This window comes from Vanessa atalanta, chromosome 27, assembly GCF_905147765.1.
Source record: "Vanessa atalanta chromosome 27, ilVanAtal1.2, whole genome shotgun sequence".
NCBI classification, from domain to species: Eukaryota; Metazoa; Arthropoda; class Insecta; order Lepidoptera; family Nymphalidae; genus Vanessa; species Vanessa atalanta.
In genome coordinates, this window is record NC_061897.1 from 4,382,719 (window position 1) to 4,395,988 (window position 13,270).

Below are 13,270 nucleotides of genomic sequence, written 5' to 3' on the forward strand. Positions count from 1 at the left end.
CGATAAGCAAACTAAGGATATAATTTGGCAATATTTAAATAAATATTATACAGGTGTTCATTATTTAAAACACAATTAGTTTATGTTTTAATTTTTTTTAATGTTACATAAAATTCATTCAAAATGAAATTTTATTTTATTTTAATTAATCAAACATGATCACGTTGTAAAAAGTAAAATGTCGATATTTATAATATGATAAAAACAACTCTAATGGATGACATTGAAATTTTATTGCTAGGATTAAATTAATAATTTTTAACAAGAACATAAGTTATTAAAAGTATTTATTTTTATTACTTAATTTAATAAAGTTTAAACACTTTTTTTTCAATAAAAAAAATCATTTACTTATTTTGTAATTTGAATTTTTGAACCATAGATTTTGTCAAGTGTCAACACATTCTTCTTGTCAGATTGAATAAAATACGGAGGTTTCTTTCCCTTCGTAAATTTTCTTTGAACGAGGTAAATAATCCGAAATTACTTAAGAAATCGCAAGAAAAAAGTGGTTTATTTATTTATACTTATTGTTAACGGAGAATATTGGTGTTTTTGAGATAAATATTTCCATTTTTGTGCGTTAATTGTGCACCCTTTGCTCCCATGATTAGCGGCGTTTCACTGAATCAATAGGTGTTACAGATTTAAACAGTTTTATTTCTGTATTGTGTGGTATTAAAGGCTACTATTATACCTCTTGACTATAAAATAAAACGAAAAATAATTTCTTAACGTACTTGTAAGTAAGTTACAAAGAATTTGTGTTTTCAAATGAACTGAGCATGGTGGGAATAGAGAATCAATGCCGAATTAATCCAATGAATAATGAAATATTCTACGGAATATTTATCGGACTTGTTGCTATCAAATTTTATTTTTTCTACCCATCCAATAAACATGTATAATATCAACTAAGTGTAATGTAATTAAGGAATATAATATCGTGTCGAATTTCAAATTATAATACAAGTTGCCTTTAAAATTTAATAAATCAATTGAAAATGTTTCATCTTGCTGCTAATTCATACTTTTCCAATAAAGAATTTAATTTAAAATTATGCACACAAATCATTATAAACATCAGTTAAATCACATAAGATGTTATAAAGAATTAGTTTAAATATACCGTAAAATATTTGTTTTTCTTCTTTTTTTTAACATTACAATATAAACTTATTACATTTTTAATTATTAAAAGGTACCGTTCTGAGATTCCAAAGACCTCACAATGCCAGAACTGACAGAATTGGACAAGGCCACAGCCTCCATGACAGAAAAGCGTAAGGAGGAGACCGCGTCATCGGACAGTGATTCCGACGACACCATTCCAGAATTGGAAGATGCAGGTAAGATTTGTATAGATTCTGTAATTAATTACATATTATAATTGACTTAACTTTTAGTTAGGTTAATATATGTGACTGTTCTTGTTGGTCAAACCTCTATCTACACTAATTTCACAAATATTTGTTTGACAGAAATTAATACTTTATGCGAGCATGGTCCTGAAGTTTTCATAATAAATTGATTTCAAGCAGCAGAGAGCACTATTCTAATTCTTGATTAAAATCTTGTATGGATAGCAGTAATCCAATCTGCCTTATTAAAAATAAGACTTGATAAATGGACATCTTTATAAATGGACAAAAAGTATACAAAATCAAAAATGCTTAGAAAACTTAGTTTTCTAAAAAAGAAGAAATTATTTTAATAAAAAAAATGAATGATGAATTAAAACCACAAATTGGTATTCAGTAAACCACAAGGTTGATATCAATTTAGTCTACCATGATATCAATTTAAAGAATACAATTTAATGATAGAGAGTAATAGCTGTATAGTTACAACTAAACGTTGGTTTCGTCAATAAAACATAGGTTTTCCCATCAATAAATTCTTTGTCACCATCCAAACTTTAGATTTTGGCAGTGTTTACGCTCACACGCTTCCATAATGGTCAGTCTACGGTGTGGAACTGGAGCAACAATATAATCAAATTAAACACAATTCATGTGGATTTTTTTAAAATTTGTAATTGATAGGTGGTCTGAAAAATTTGCTACCTGGTTGTGAGTTATCACCACCACTCAAACACTATAAGAAGCTTTAACAATTCCATACATAGCCAATGGGCCACCGACTTTGGGAACTTAAAACTTACTTGTGCCTCTACTTTGACAGGTTTACTCACCCTTTAAAATTAAACTTAAATACTAAGTATTGCTGCTTAATAGTAGTAATATGTAATTGATGATTGGTGTTGATCCAGATACGCACATTCATAGGGCTTATGATATTTATTGAATACCTACACTTACAAGCAAAACAATGGTAATTGTTATAACTTGTCTCATGTTTGCATTATTTATTAAATATGTGCATTGGCTTCATCTAAATAAATCATAATAAGAAAAAAGTATTTTCAATACAAATTATATTATATGCCATACATACAAATTTGGCTGGTAACAGCAGGTATAATATAAATATGTATGTATAATGTATATAGATTGTATTTTACTTTTTAAATAAAAATATCAATGAATAAAATATTACAGGAGCCCCAGGTGCAGGTGGAATTACGAACCCAATCGCTGGTATCGACATTGTATCAAAGGCTAAACAGTCCCGTGGTGAAAAGAAGGCTCGTAAAATTATGAGCAAACTCGGCTTAAAACCAGTAAGTAATTTTTTAAATTGTTTAGTACTGAAAATTCTAAAGCACAATAAAAGCTATGACTCAATACCCATTTAAGGAAACAAAACAAGAAATCTTTTTTTTTTTTCATATTTATAAACTGGTGTCATACAGACTATGTCTGGAAAGTGTTGTATGATATTATCGTGAACTCAGATTATTAAATAAAAGAAATGTGTAGGCAACATTGAAGTGAAATAACATAAATATAAAGCTAAAAAATATGCCCAGTATCAAAATACCTTTTGTTATTCCTTTAATCCACTGAATGTTCCATTTGCCTTTTTTTTAATATCTGTTAACCTGAGATAATGAATGAATGAATGTTCATTATATATTTCATAATCTTTGTTCATATGTTTCATAATATATTAAAGATAAGTAAATATAAATGATTATAAGATTATTTTTACCAAGGATAGCCTTAACATTGAAGAGAAGTCGAGCACCACAGATTTCATGTGTTTTGTGTTTATGTCTCTGGTAAAGAAAAACATAGGTAATGTTAGGGATTTATGTGTGTGTCTGGTAAAATACTACCAGATGCGGATCCACTATGCACACCGAAACATTGCTGAGCAAGTATGATCCTTCTCAAAGAAGACAGTCTGCTGACTGCCTAAAAAAGGGACTGTTATCAGTTGATAGTATTTATTTAATCCATGGAAAGCCACTTATATGATATTACATTAATTTAGATAAATACACATTATCAATTGTGTTTTTAATTCAGTTTATTTCACATTCTTAAACTGTGTTTATAATAATTCATCTCATGTTTGGTGATTTGAAAACATAGATTTGTATCATAAGTGAAACAGGTGATAGAATAAGATCCAAGCCTTCTCATCCAATATCGGCCCAATTAGGACATGTATAGAATGTAACTAGTTTTTCTGTATGCTAAATGTTAAAATATTTTTTTTTAATAAAATATATATTTTCCAAGGTGCAAGGAGTGAACAGGGTTACAATCAGAAAGTCAAAGAACATCCTGTTTGTGATCAACTCTCCAGATGTATACAAGAACCCTCATTCCGACACATACATTGTGTTCGGTGAGGCCAAGATTGAGGATCTCTCACAACAAGCGACCATGGCAGCTGCTGAACGATTCAAGGCCCCAGAGACAGCTGCTGCTGGCAATGACACTGCTACTGCTGGAACTGTAAGTACAACTAGATTGTTAACTTAAATCCAAAACACATGCGCACACATAATTTACCCTTTGTTATGTTAACCAGCTTTGTATCAAATAATCACAAGTCTTTTCACAAAAAAGTACAACAAAAATTTCTAATAAAAAATTTTAACACTATAGACAGTGGCACCAATCGCAGAGGAAGAAGATGAGGAAGGTGTAGACGAGACAGAAGTTGACGAAAAGGATGTCGAAATTGTGATGACGCAGGCTAATGTGTCTCGAGCGAAGGCGGTCCGTGCTTTGAAGAACAACCAATCTGATATTGTGAATGCTATAATGGTAAGGAAATTTTTATGAATATGAATGTTTTACACAAATTCTTACTTTTTGTTTGTACTTTACATGCTTGAAGTACTTCTTGTCATAAATATAGAGCTTTTTTTATACTTATATTGTTTATACAAAATGAACTTTACCTAGCATTGACTCATAAAAATATTATGAATTAATGTGTTTATATTATTTAAGTAATTGTTAGAAATAAACACAAAATTTGAAGAGTTTGTTAGATCTGAAAATTAGTCATTACCAGCTAAAACATTTTAAATTAAAAAACATACTTAATATATATTTTTTTCTTTACAGGAACTGACAATGTAAGCAGTCCCGGTGTAGTCACAAGTGTTATTTTATATGTTCCTAGCTTTAAGTCAGTTAACATAACTCAAGAGCGAGGGAGGCAATTGTCTGTCTCACTTGTGCATCAGTATATATCAATTGAATCCAAAGTCAATCTCAGCAAAGCCACGAGTATGGATGGTATTAGAAGGGATTATGGGATTGTATATAGAATTATTTACTTCAAAATACACTAAAGTATGGTAAACATTTTTTGTGTTTTTTTTATAATGCCTAATATATTTATAAGTGCAAAGATCTAAAATATTGCATGTAAAAAAAATGTGGTTTCATATCCTTCGCATACTTCGTTTTTTTTTAAGTACTATACCCTGAGTGACACTATTCGAGACAATGTTAATAGCTTTAGGGAGTATATAGTTATTTATGTGTATAAAAAGTGTCCCTTAAAATATATATTATCAAAATGCATAATACTCTGTTTATTAAAAGAATTATGGAAGAAAAGTTAAGCAATCTTCAAAAAATAGTCCCATCTAAACATAAGTTTTGTTAATCAAATTATATATCATGGTAGGCTTAAATTGTATTCAACACTAACATGATAAAGAATATTTAGATTTTAAAAATCCCAATATATAAGTATTTAATTCTGTATATATAATAGCGACAGTAGCGCCATAACTGCAATCATTAATTCAACGGAACAGATAAGGAGCAGTCGAGAACAAAAATATTGTCTACGCCAACTTAAGTCAACTCCCTTCGTTCATACATTTCGGTATACACTTTTTTATTTAAAAACATGAGCTACTTCTCCTTACCTCTACACAAAAATAAAAAATCCAAGGTAGATGAGAGATTGATCTAAATTTAACAATAATGAGCTGTGAAATATTTATTTATTATATTAATTAAGTACTCTAATGTCTGATGTGTCCGTACTAAACAAAAAAAAAAACTTTATAACGTAATAATTTTATAAAACAAAATAAGCAATAAGCATCTGTAAATTTCAAGAAGGAAAATGGAACCCCGTAAACCATTTTGTCTAATGGATGTAGAGATAAATTAGGTATATGCTGCTGGACTGTTTAATATCAATTAATAAATATTTGCAAATATCTTCTATATGATAACAAATCTATATGAACGAAAAATATCATTCAGTATGAACTAACAGTTTAAAAATAACAGCGAAAAAGCATTTTATGTCGTACAACTACATATTTTGTCTTATGAGAGACCAAACTATTGACATTAAATGGTGATCATAAGTTTTTAAAATTTTAATTTAATTTTAAGCAATATATTTCTTAAAAATGTTCTACTAAAAAGTAATCACTTTGTCTACATGTCACTGTCATCGTATATTTTCTGAATTGTCAGTAAATTGTCATTGTCAAACTTTTGTTATCTGTATTCTGCAGATCGTTTGTTTTCTGGATTCTTTGTGAAATGGAATCCTGTTAAATCTACTTTAATCTTAAATTTGAGTTGATATAATTTTGTGAAAAATGTCCATGTTTCCAGGGACTGTGGCCTTTGACGAATTTGGTCGTCCATTTATCATATTAAGGGATCAAGAAAACCAAAAACGGCTAACCGGTATCGATGCCTTAAAGGTATATTTTATACAATATTTTTATATGAAACTATATCAATATAATTACTACATGGACCTTTACACACTCAATTTCTGTGCATATTAATTAAAGTATCATTTATTAAATTATTTGATGCGGATACTACAACCTAGCGCCATAGTATCCGTATATAATTTCGTCTTTTTTAAAGATTTAAGTATAAGTATAATGTAAATACTCATATTTCTTGATTATTTATGTTAATCTAAATTCAATAAGGTATAATTTTGACTCCAATTCCATATAGTTACTTAAAAAAAATGATTTAAAATATCAGATGGTGAGTCACATGACTACTAAAATCAGACGAACTGAGTTCAAGTCGGAACAGATAACTTTTAAGTCATCAATATTTAAAATTTCTTTTGTTCTAAATTTAAATTCGTAAAATATTCTACCTATTGTATGTAAACAAATTATATGTATTTTTATTAAATAATATATAAACAAATATATATAATATTCTAGAATTGAATTGTTCAATGTGTAGAAGTTTAATTATATATAAAATAATCACATATTCTCTTAAAAGGAACATAGAATAACATTATAAATATAATTTAAAATTTATATAAAGCCCTGTCTAACTTGTAATGGATCCCAATGATGATCAAAAATACACGTAGTGTTTTGATTAATAATGAAATCTTCCTTGGCTGTGTCTGAGGTGATCCATAACAAAGCAGTAAAAAAAGCACCCAAAACATTTTATTAGATATTAAAATTATCTGAATTTACAGTCGCATATTCAAGCTGCTCGGCAGATTGCCAGCATTCTACGCACATCCCTCGGTCCACGAGGTTTGGATAAAATGATGGTGTCATCTGATGGTGAAGTTACAGTCACCAACGATGGTGCGACAATCCTTAAATTGATGGATGTGGAACACCAGATTGGAAAACTGATGGTACAACTTGCACAAAGTCAAGATGATGAGATTGGAGACGGTACAACTGGTGTTGTTGTATTGGCTGGTGAGTCTATTTACTATTTGATATTGGAAGAAATTACTTTGTCGACATTTCATTTGTTGTTGTCGTCCTATTTTGACATTTTACAGTATGTTTTTATGCTATCAATGTTATATATAAAAATAATGGTGATGTAAATATTATATATTATATTATTTGGCTGTTGTTCTCGCTGATGGCTGCTATTCAAATGTCGGGGAGTTGAAATATTGATGATTCAAAATTATTTTATTGTAAAATGTACTTGAAATTGGTTCAATTAGGTTATTATTAACTGTTAATGGTATATTTCATTATAAATTGTTTTTATTTTATTTGTAAAAGTCACTTACATTAAAGATCATGAACACATGACTCTATTATTTATTATACATAAATTTTAAAAAATTCTATCCATATTATAGGTGCACTTCTGGAACAAGCATCTAACTTGATCGACAAGGGTATCCACCCTATCCGTATAGCAGATGGCTTTGAAATGGCAGCGGCTGCAGCTCTAACTCACTTGGATGGCATCAGTGAGGCTTTCCCGGTTAACAAGAACACAAGGGAAAATCTTATTAAGGTTGCCATGACCACTCTAGGAAGCAAAGTTGTTGTAAAGTGTCACAGACTGATGGCTGAAATTGCTGTCGATGTAAGTAAATTATACTTGTTTATTTATAAATTTTATTTTGTTTATGAGTATATAATGTAAATTTATAATAGGATTATTAAAATAACATGAGGTAACAATTTCCTTCTAAGAAAAAAGTAATTAAAATCATTTATCATTTACCAAATTTAAATATGAAAAAACTGTTTAAATATTCCAATAATAAAATATACCAGTCTGATCTACAAAATGGTTAAGTTAGGATAGTTAAAAGGCTACATAACGTCACTGTGGTGTTGAGCAAAGGCAGAAAATTTAATAGAAAAACTCACCTTATAATTTAAATCATACCTACCTACAGACCTACAATAAATAAATAAATTCTTCTAGCCAAATATTGTACCCAAAAATCTTTTCAGGCAATTCTCTCAGTAGCAGATCTTGAAAAGCGAGATGTCAACTTTGAACTGATCAAAGTGGAAGGCAAAGTCGGTGGACGTATGGAGGATTCTATGCTGGTTCGAGGAGTAGTAATTGATAAAACAATGAGCCACCCACAGATGCCTAAAGTTTTAAAGGTTAGTGTTAAAAACTTTTAGCTTATTGTGTTTTCGTTATGCCAACATAGTACAGTTTATTTTCATTGTCATGTCACACGGAAAAGACCGGAAGGGGAGACAGTGTGATTGAACTAAAGATAAATAAATACATAAGCATTTTTTGCAAGAGATTGTATATTGTAGTGCAAATGGAACCTAGAATAAGATTTTCGCATTTATGCATGGATCCAGTGACTCGGTATTTCGGATCCTGGCTGGTAACTTGTTACAAGTAAACGCAATCAGTAGTCAGTTGTAAGACAGTCAGTAAGCTACAAAAAGGTATGTGGACACTCTTTTACAAACTGGCAACGAATGCCCGAACGCGTCCATACCACACCAGTCGCACTGGACTGACTTCTGGCCCCGAAAATAGAACGGGTGGCTAGTCAATGGACTGACTGAACGCGAAGTCAGCCCTGGACTGGTTTTGAACTAGGTATCTATACGAGTCCAGTAGCAAGTCAGTGCTGGACTGGTTTATAGTACTGCCTTGTCACTGACCCCATACAAACCAGGCTTTATAAAAGTTGGTTCATATTACAGAGAGATGACGATAAAAGCGTCCTGTATTAACGTAATGTAATTTCAGATGTTATATGGCGCTGTTCATTAAACACTGTTTATGGAATCGTGCTTGTCCCAATTATCGCCTAAACAGTTACTATGATTTGATGCGAGTAAAGAATACTCTGTCTCTGAATCTCGTAATATAATACAATTGTAAAAAACATAATCATTAATCATACTGACTGACTCTATTCTATAAAGACATTATTTTTCGTTAGTTTTAAGAATATTATTTATTTACTAAAACTCCAGTTTGGTTGTTTGTACTGTATAATTTAAAAAAAAAAACGTGCCATTTGAATTCATTGTAAATTTTTTTCCTTGCATACAGGATGTAAAATTAGCTATCCTCACATGCGCGTTCGAGCCCCCAAAACCCAAGACCAAGCATAAGCTCCACGTTGGCTCCGCCGAGGAGTACAGGGATCTGCGCAAGTATGAGCATGAAAAGTTCTTGGAGATGGTGAAGAGAGTCAAGGTTCGTTTATATTTAATTAAAAACAGTTTTTCCAGTTGTTTTGCTTGATTGTGATTTTTCTCGATCTTTCTTAAACTACCGATTAAGAAAGAAAAATAAGAAAGTTCCGATTTCTACATAAATCCAATTCGACTTTATATTCTTTGGATGTATTGAACAAAGCAACAAATTTGATTGATTAAATTAAATTAAAATGTACTTTTATTTAAAGAGGCTGTTGCAAAGTAAATTATTAATTATTACAATATCTTATCCCAATCAAAATATTACATAAGGTCAAATAACTCGTCATTATAATTTTTTTTTTTATTAAGTATTAAATAGTAATGTGGATAGGTATTCTAAGTACATAACCGTAATTATCATAGATATGAACAAAAAAAAATCGTTAATAGACTTTACTTGGTGGTAGACCTGTGTGCAAGCCAGTATGGTTAGGTACCACCCACTCATCAGATATTCGACCCCCAAACATTAGTACCTAGTATTGTTGTTTGAAAGGTGAAGAGTGTAACTGCAGGCACAAGGAACATATTATCTTAGCTAACAAGGTTAATGGTGTATTGTCGATGTAAGGAATGGTTAATATTTCTGCGCCATTGTCTATGAGCGGTGGTGACCACTTATCATCAGTTGGCCTTTTTGCCTGCGTACTACATAAACACAAAACATACATAGGCAAATGACTAAGATAATTATTAAATAGTACTGTAAGTTATTCCACCATTGTTATTCAATCAACGATGATGAGTTAGTTAAAATTAATTTATATATTTTTTATTACAGGATGCTGGGGCGAATCTTGCCATTTGCCAATGGGGTTTCGACGATGAAGCTAACCATCTTCTGCTGGCAGAACAGCTCCCAGCCGTACGTTGGGTCGGAGGGCCTGAAATGGAACTGATTGCTATTGCTACTGGTGGAAGAATCGTACCCCGGTTTGAAGAGCTTACTCCAGACAAGCTTGGATCTTGTGGACTTGTAAGAGAGCTTAGTAAGTATCTTATATATTTAGGTCCTTGTTAAAGTTTTCCAACTGTAGTAAGAAGTTATTAAAAATGTTTTACTCCTGATGAACTAATGAACTTCAACCAAGGAGTCCAAGTACCAAGACTATATATTTTATAGTGTATATATCATCGTAAAATTCTAAATACCGTTAGATTGTTATCTATCTCATGCAATTGTAAACTGTCGAAAGATTGTGAATCGAAAATTACAGCTTACAGTTTAACGCATTACTTTTCGGTAGATTATAATCTACCGAAGTTAATTAAAGTTAAATTATAAAAACCCTAACCTAACCGAAAGATTATTAAGTATCGAAATTGTATGTTTTATTTTACGGAAACAGTTAGATTTCTCAGGTTATTTAAGTTTCATATATATTTTTGTCAACAGCATTCGGTACATCTAAAGATGAGATGCTGGTGATCGAGCAGTGCTCCAACTCTCGTGCCGTGACGGTGCTGGTGCGCGGCGGGAACCGCATGATCGTGGAGGAGGCCAAGCGCTCCGTGCACGACGCGCTCTGCATCGTGCGCAGTCTTGTGCAGGTCAGCTCTCATAACAACCACTTTGAATCATTTATGTTCACAGTTATGAATAACGTTAAACATGTTGATAGTGGTCACTTCTATAAGGAAGAGACTTTAGGCAAAGGTCACAGACTAATGTTCGTGTTGTCAAAGTGCTACTAATCACAAACATAATAAAATGTTATATCATCCCATGTGTCAGTCTGTAATGTTTAAAACAAAACACAACATTGATAGTATGCTTTGGGCGGTAGAACAAATGTCTGGCTGAAAACAAAGCCTACCCATCACATGTATATTATCTTATATACTTAAGTTGGAATATCATTTGTGTTAGTATATTGTTAATGTTGGTGGTAGTGATTTGAATGTAATTTGTCATCAAATTTCAGTTTAAAATTTAATCTATATTAAGTATATCTAAAATTTTACTGTGCATTAATTTAGGACTCAAGAGTTGTGTATGGAGGTGGAGCGGCTGAGGTGTCGTGTTCTCTCGCTGTAGCCAGAGCCGCCGATAAGCTGTCTTCTCTCGACCAGTATTCGTACAGAGCCTTTGCTGATGCATTGGAGGCTGTTCCTCTTGCACTGGCTGAGAATAGGTATTTAATTAAATTATTTCTTTTATAATTTTAAAGAGACTATCTAATGAATAATTTATATTTTGGGTTGAAATTCAATTACCTAGCTGAAAATATGTAAAACCTTTAGTGAAGGTTGTGTGTTGAAACCCGGGCACACATTTTCATGAGCTTGGTTGAGAAAAAACACATTTTGAGGAAACCAAACAACATGCATATCCACCAATCTGCATTAGAGCATCATGGTGGTTTAAGCTACACCCACAAAAGTAGAAAAGTCTTAGGCCAGTAATGCAGACATTTAAAGACTGTTCCCTGTACGTTTTTTTCCCAATGTTGAATTTATTTGTTTGATTGCAGTGGTCTATCACCAATCGACACTCTGTCTGAAGTTAAAGCAAGGCAAGCAGCTGAAAACAACAGCAATCTTGGTGTTGACTGCATGGGACATGGTGAGTAGTATTTAAATAAAGTGAAAACATAAGGATGTTACAAATAATAATGAAGTTTCTGTCTAAATTAACTACATAAATTACATTATTGTTAATCTAACACCAATATCATTCTGTATAAAATGATTAAACATAAAAGTTTCTTCAGTTCTATACGAAATTCTGATGTATGATTTTATCGGAGGGATGGCTGCATTATTGCTATTCTTAGATGTATGCTTAGTATGTAAGAAAATCTATATTTGAAGTCCATGTTACTTAATAAAGTTTTAGCTTGTGTTTGCTACACTTTTATTTTATATATATATTTACTTCCTTCCAGGATCAAATGACATGAAGGCAATGAACGTTATTGAGTCGCTTCATTCAAAGAAACAACAAATAGCTCTCGCAACACAACTTGTTAAGATGATTCTCAAGATTGATGATGTACGTTCACCGGCTGATGGTATTCAGTGATGAGCTTACAACTAAATGTAGCTTTATTCTAATTAAACAATAATATAACATTTGTAAAAGAGAAGTGTCTTAAGGTTTGCATTTTACCAGCTAACAGAGATCCAAGTTGCAACGTGCATGCAATCTTAAAATATATCTACTTATAAACTGCTTCAATTGGTTGTATAAAGATTTTTGTTAAAACGGCATATATGTAAACTTAGATATGATTAAATATATATTTATGGTTAATTATATATTCGATATTCGAGATCGTTTGTCCGTAAATATATATTGTAATAATATTTTTTACAAATGTAGTATTATACATTTAAGTAGAATATGTGCATACAAGTTGGGTTAAAATATCTAGCTTATAAGGTACTATGTACTGTACTAGTTAATGTTTTAATTTAATGTTTATTTTAATATGTTCGGTATTAATAAGCTTTGATCACAAAATATCTTATTTTCCGCAGGAATAACTGCTAATAAATGAAAACATTAATTTGAAATTTGTTTTAAGTTTTTATTAAACAGTATTTTTTAAAGCCACTGACAACATTGATAAGATTGTTACATTTTCTATGTATCACTTATATAAACAAGCTTATAATAAATCTTCTCTTGCTAGTATTTGTCAGTCAAAAGTTCATCAAATTATTAAGCCGAAATTTTGCACATGCTGGTAACAATACAATATAGCATACATTTTATTTGTTCTACAATATGGATCGAATAAAGTTTTGATTTAATATCTAATTTGTCTATATTATTTATAGCCTTGATCAAATAGTGCTTAAAATCAATTGATTAATACTTTTTGGGACGGTGAAAACTTATAGACGTTAAAACAATAACTCATCTGTTGCATTTAATGTACTGATAGAACTTCTATGTCACAAAGAAATCACCCA

At 31.0% G+C, this 13,270-nt stretch overlaps 2 protein-coding genes across 2 annotated transcripts; both read left to right on the forward strand.

The window, feature by feature from the left end:
• The first annotated feature begins 379 nt into the window (after nt 1-379).
• LOC125074184 (nascent polypeptide-associated complex subunit alpha) lies at nt 380-4,735 on the forward strand. The gene is made up of 6 exons (XM_047685429.1): nt 380-468; nt 1,202-1,349; nt 2,562-2,683; nt 3,651-3,869; nt 4,023-4,184; nt 4,491-4,735. Exons 2-6 carry the CDS (start codon nt 1,232-1,234, stop codon nt 4,503-4,505), a joined length of 636 nt encoding a protein of 211 aa, XP_047541385.1. The 5' UTR covers nt 380-468; nt 1,202-1,231; the 3' UTR covers nt 4,506-4,735.
• A 1,158-nt stretch (nt 4,736-5,893) lies between these two features.
• Nucleotides 5,894-13,115, forward strand: LOC125074186 (T-complex protein 1 subunit epsilon). The gene is made up of 10 exons (XM_047685432.1): nt 5,894-6,109; nt 6,871-7,105; nt 7,507-7,739; nt 8,117-8,275; nt 9,198-9,344; nt 10,131-10,338; nt 10,746-10,900; nt 11,330-11,484; nt 11,824-11,915; nt 12,238-13,115. Exons 1-10 carry the CDS (start codon nt 6,002-6,004, stop codon nt 12,372-12,374), a joined length of 1,629 nt encoding a protein of 542 aa, XP_047541388.1. The 5' UTR covers nt 5,894-6,001; the 3' UTR covers nt 12,375-13,115.
• Nucleotides 13,116-13,270: the final 155 nt, after the last annotated feature.

Bases quoted from the DNA above. Each gene is read 5' to 3' on its own strand.
- LOC125074186 (XM_047685432.1), top strand. From the start codon at position 6,002: ATGTCCATGTTTCCAGGGACTGTGGCCTTTGACGAATTTGGTCGTCCA. The intron at 6,110-6,870 runs GTATATTTTATA...CTGAATTTACAG, and splicing joins CCGGTATCGATGCCTTAAAG to TCGCATATTCAAGCTGCTCG. The intron at 8,276-9,197 runs GTTAGTGTTAAA...CCTTGCATACAG, and splicing joins AGATGCCTAAAGTTTTAAAG to GATGTAAAATTAGCTATCCT.
- LOC125074184 (XM_047685429.1), top strand. From the start codon at position 1,232: ATGCCAGAACTGACAGAATTGGACAAGGCCACAGCCTCCATGACAGAA. The intron at 1,350-2,561 runs GTAAGATTTGTA...AAAATATTACAG, and splicing joins TCCAGAATTGGAAGATGCAG to GAGCCCCAGGTGCAGGTGGA. The intron at 3,870-4,022 runs GTAAGTACAACT...TTAACACTATAG, and splicing joins ACACTGCTACTGCTGGAACT to ACAGTGGCACCAATCGCAGA.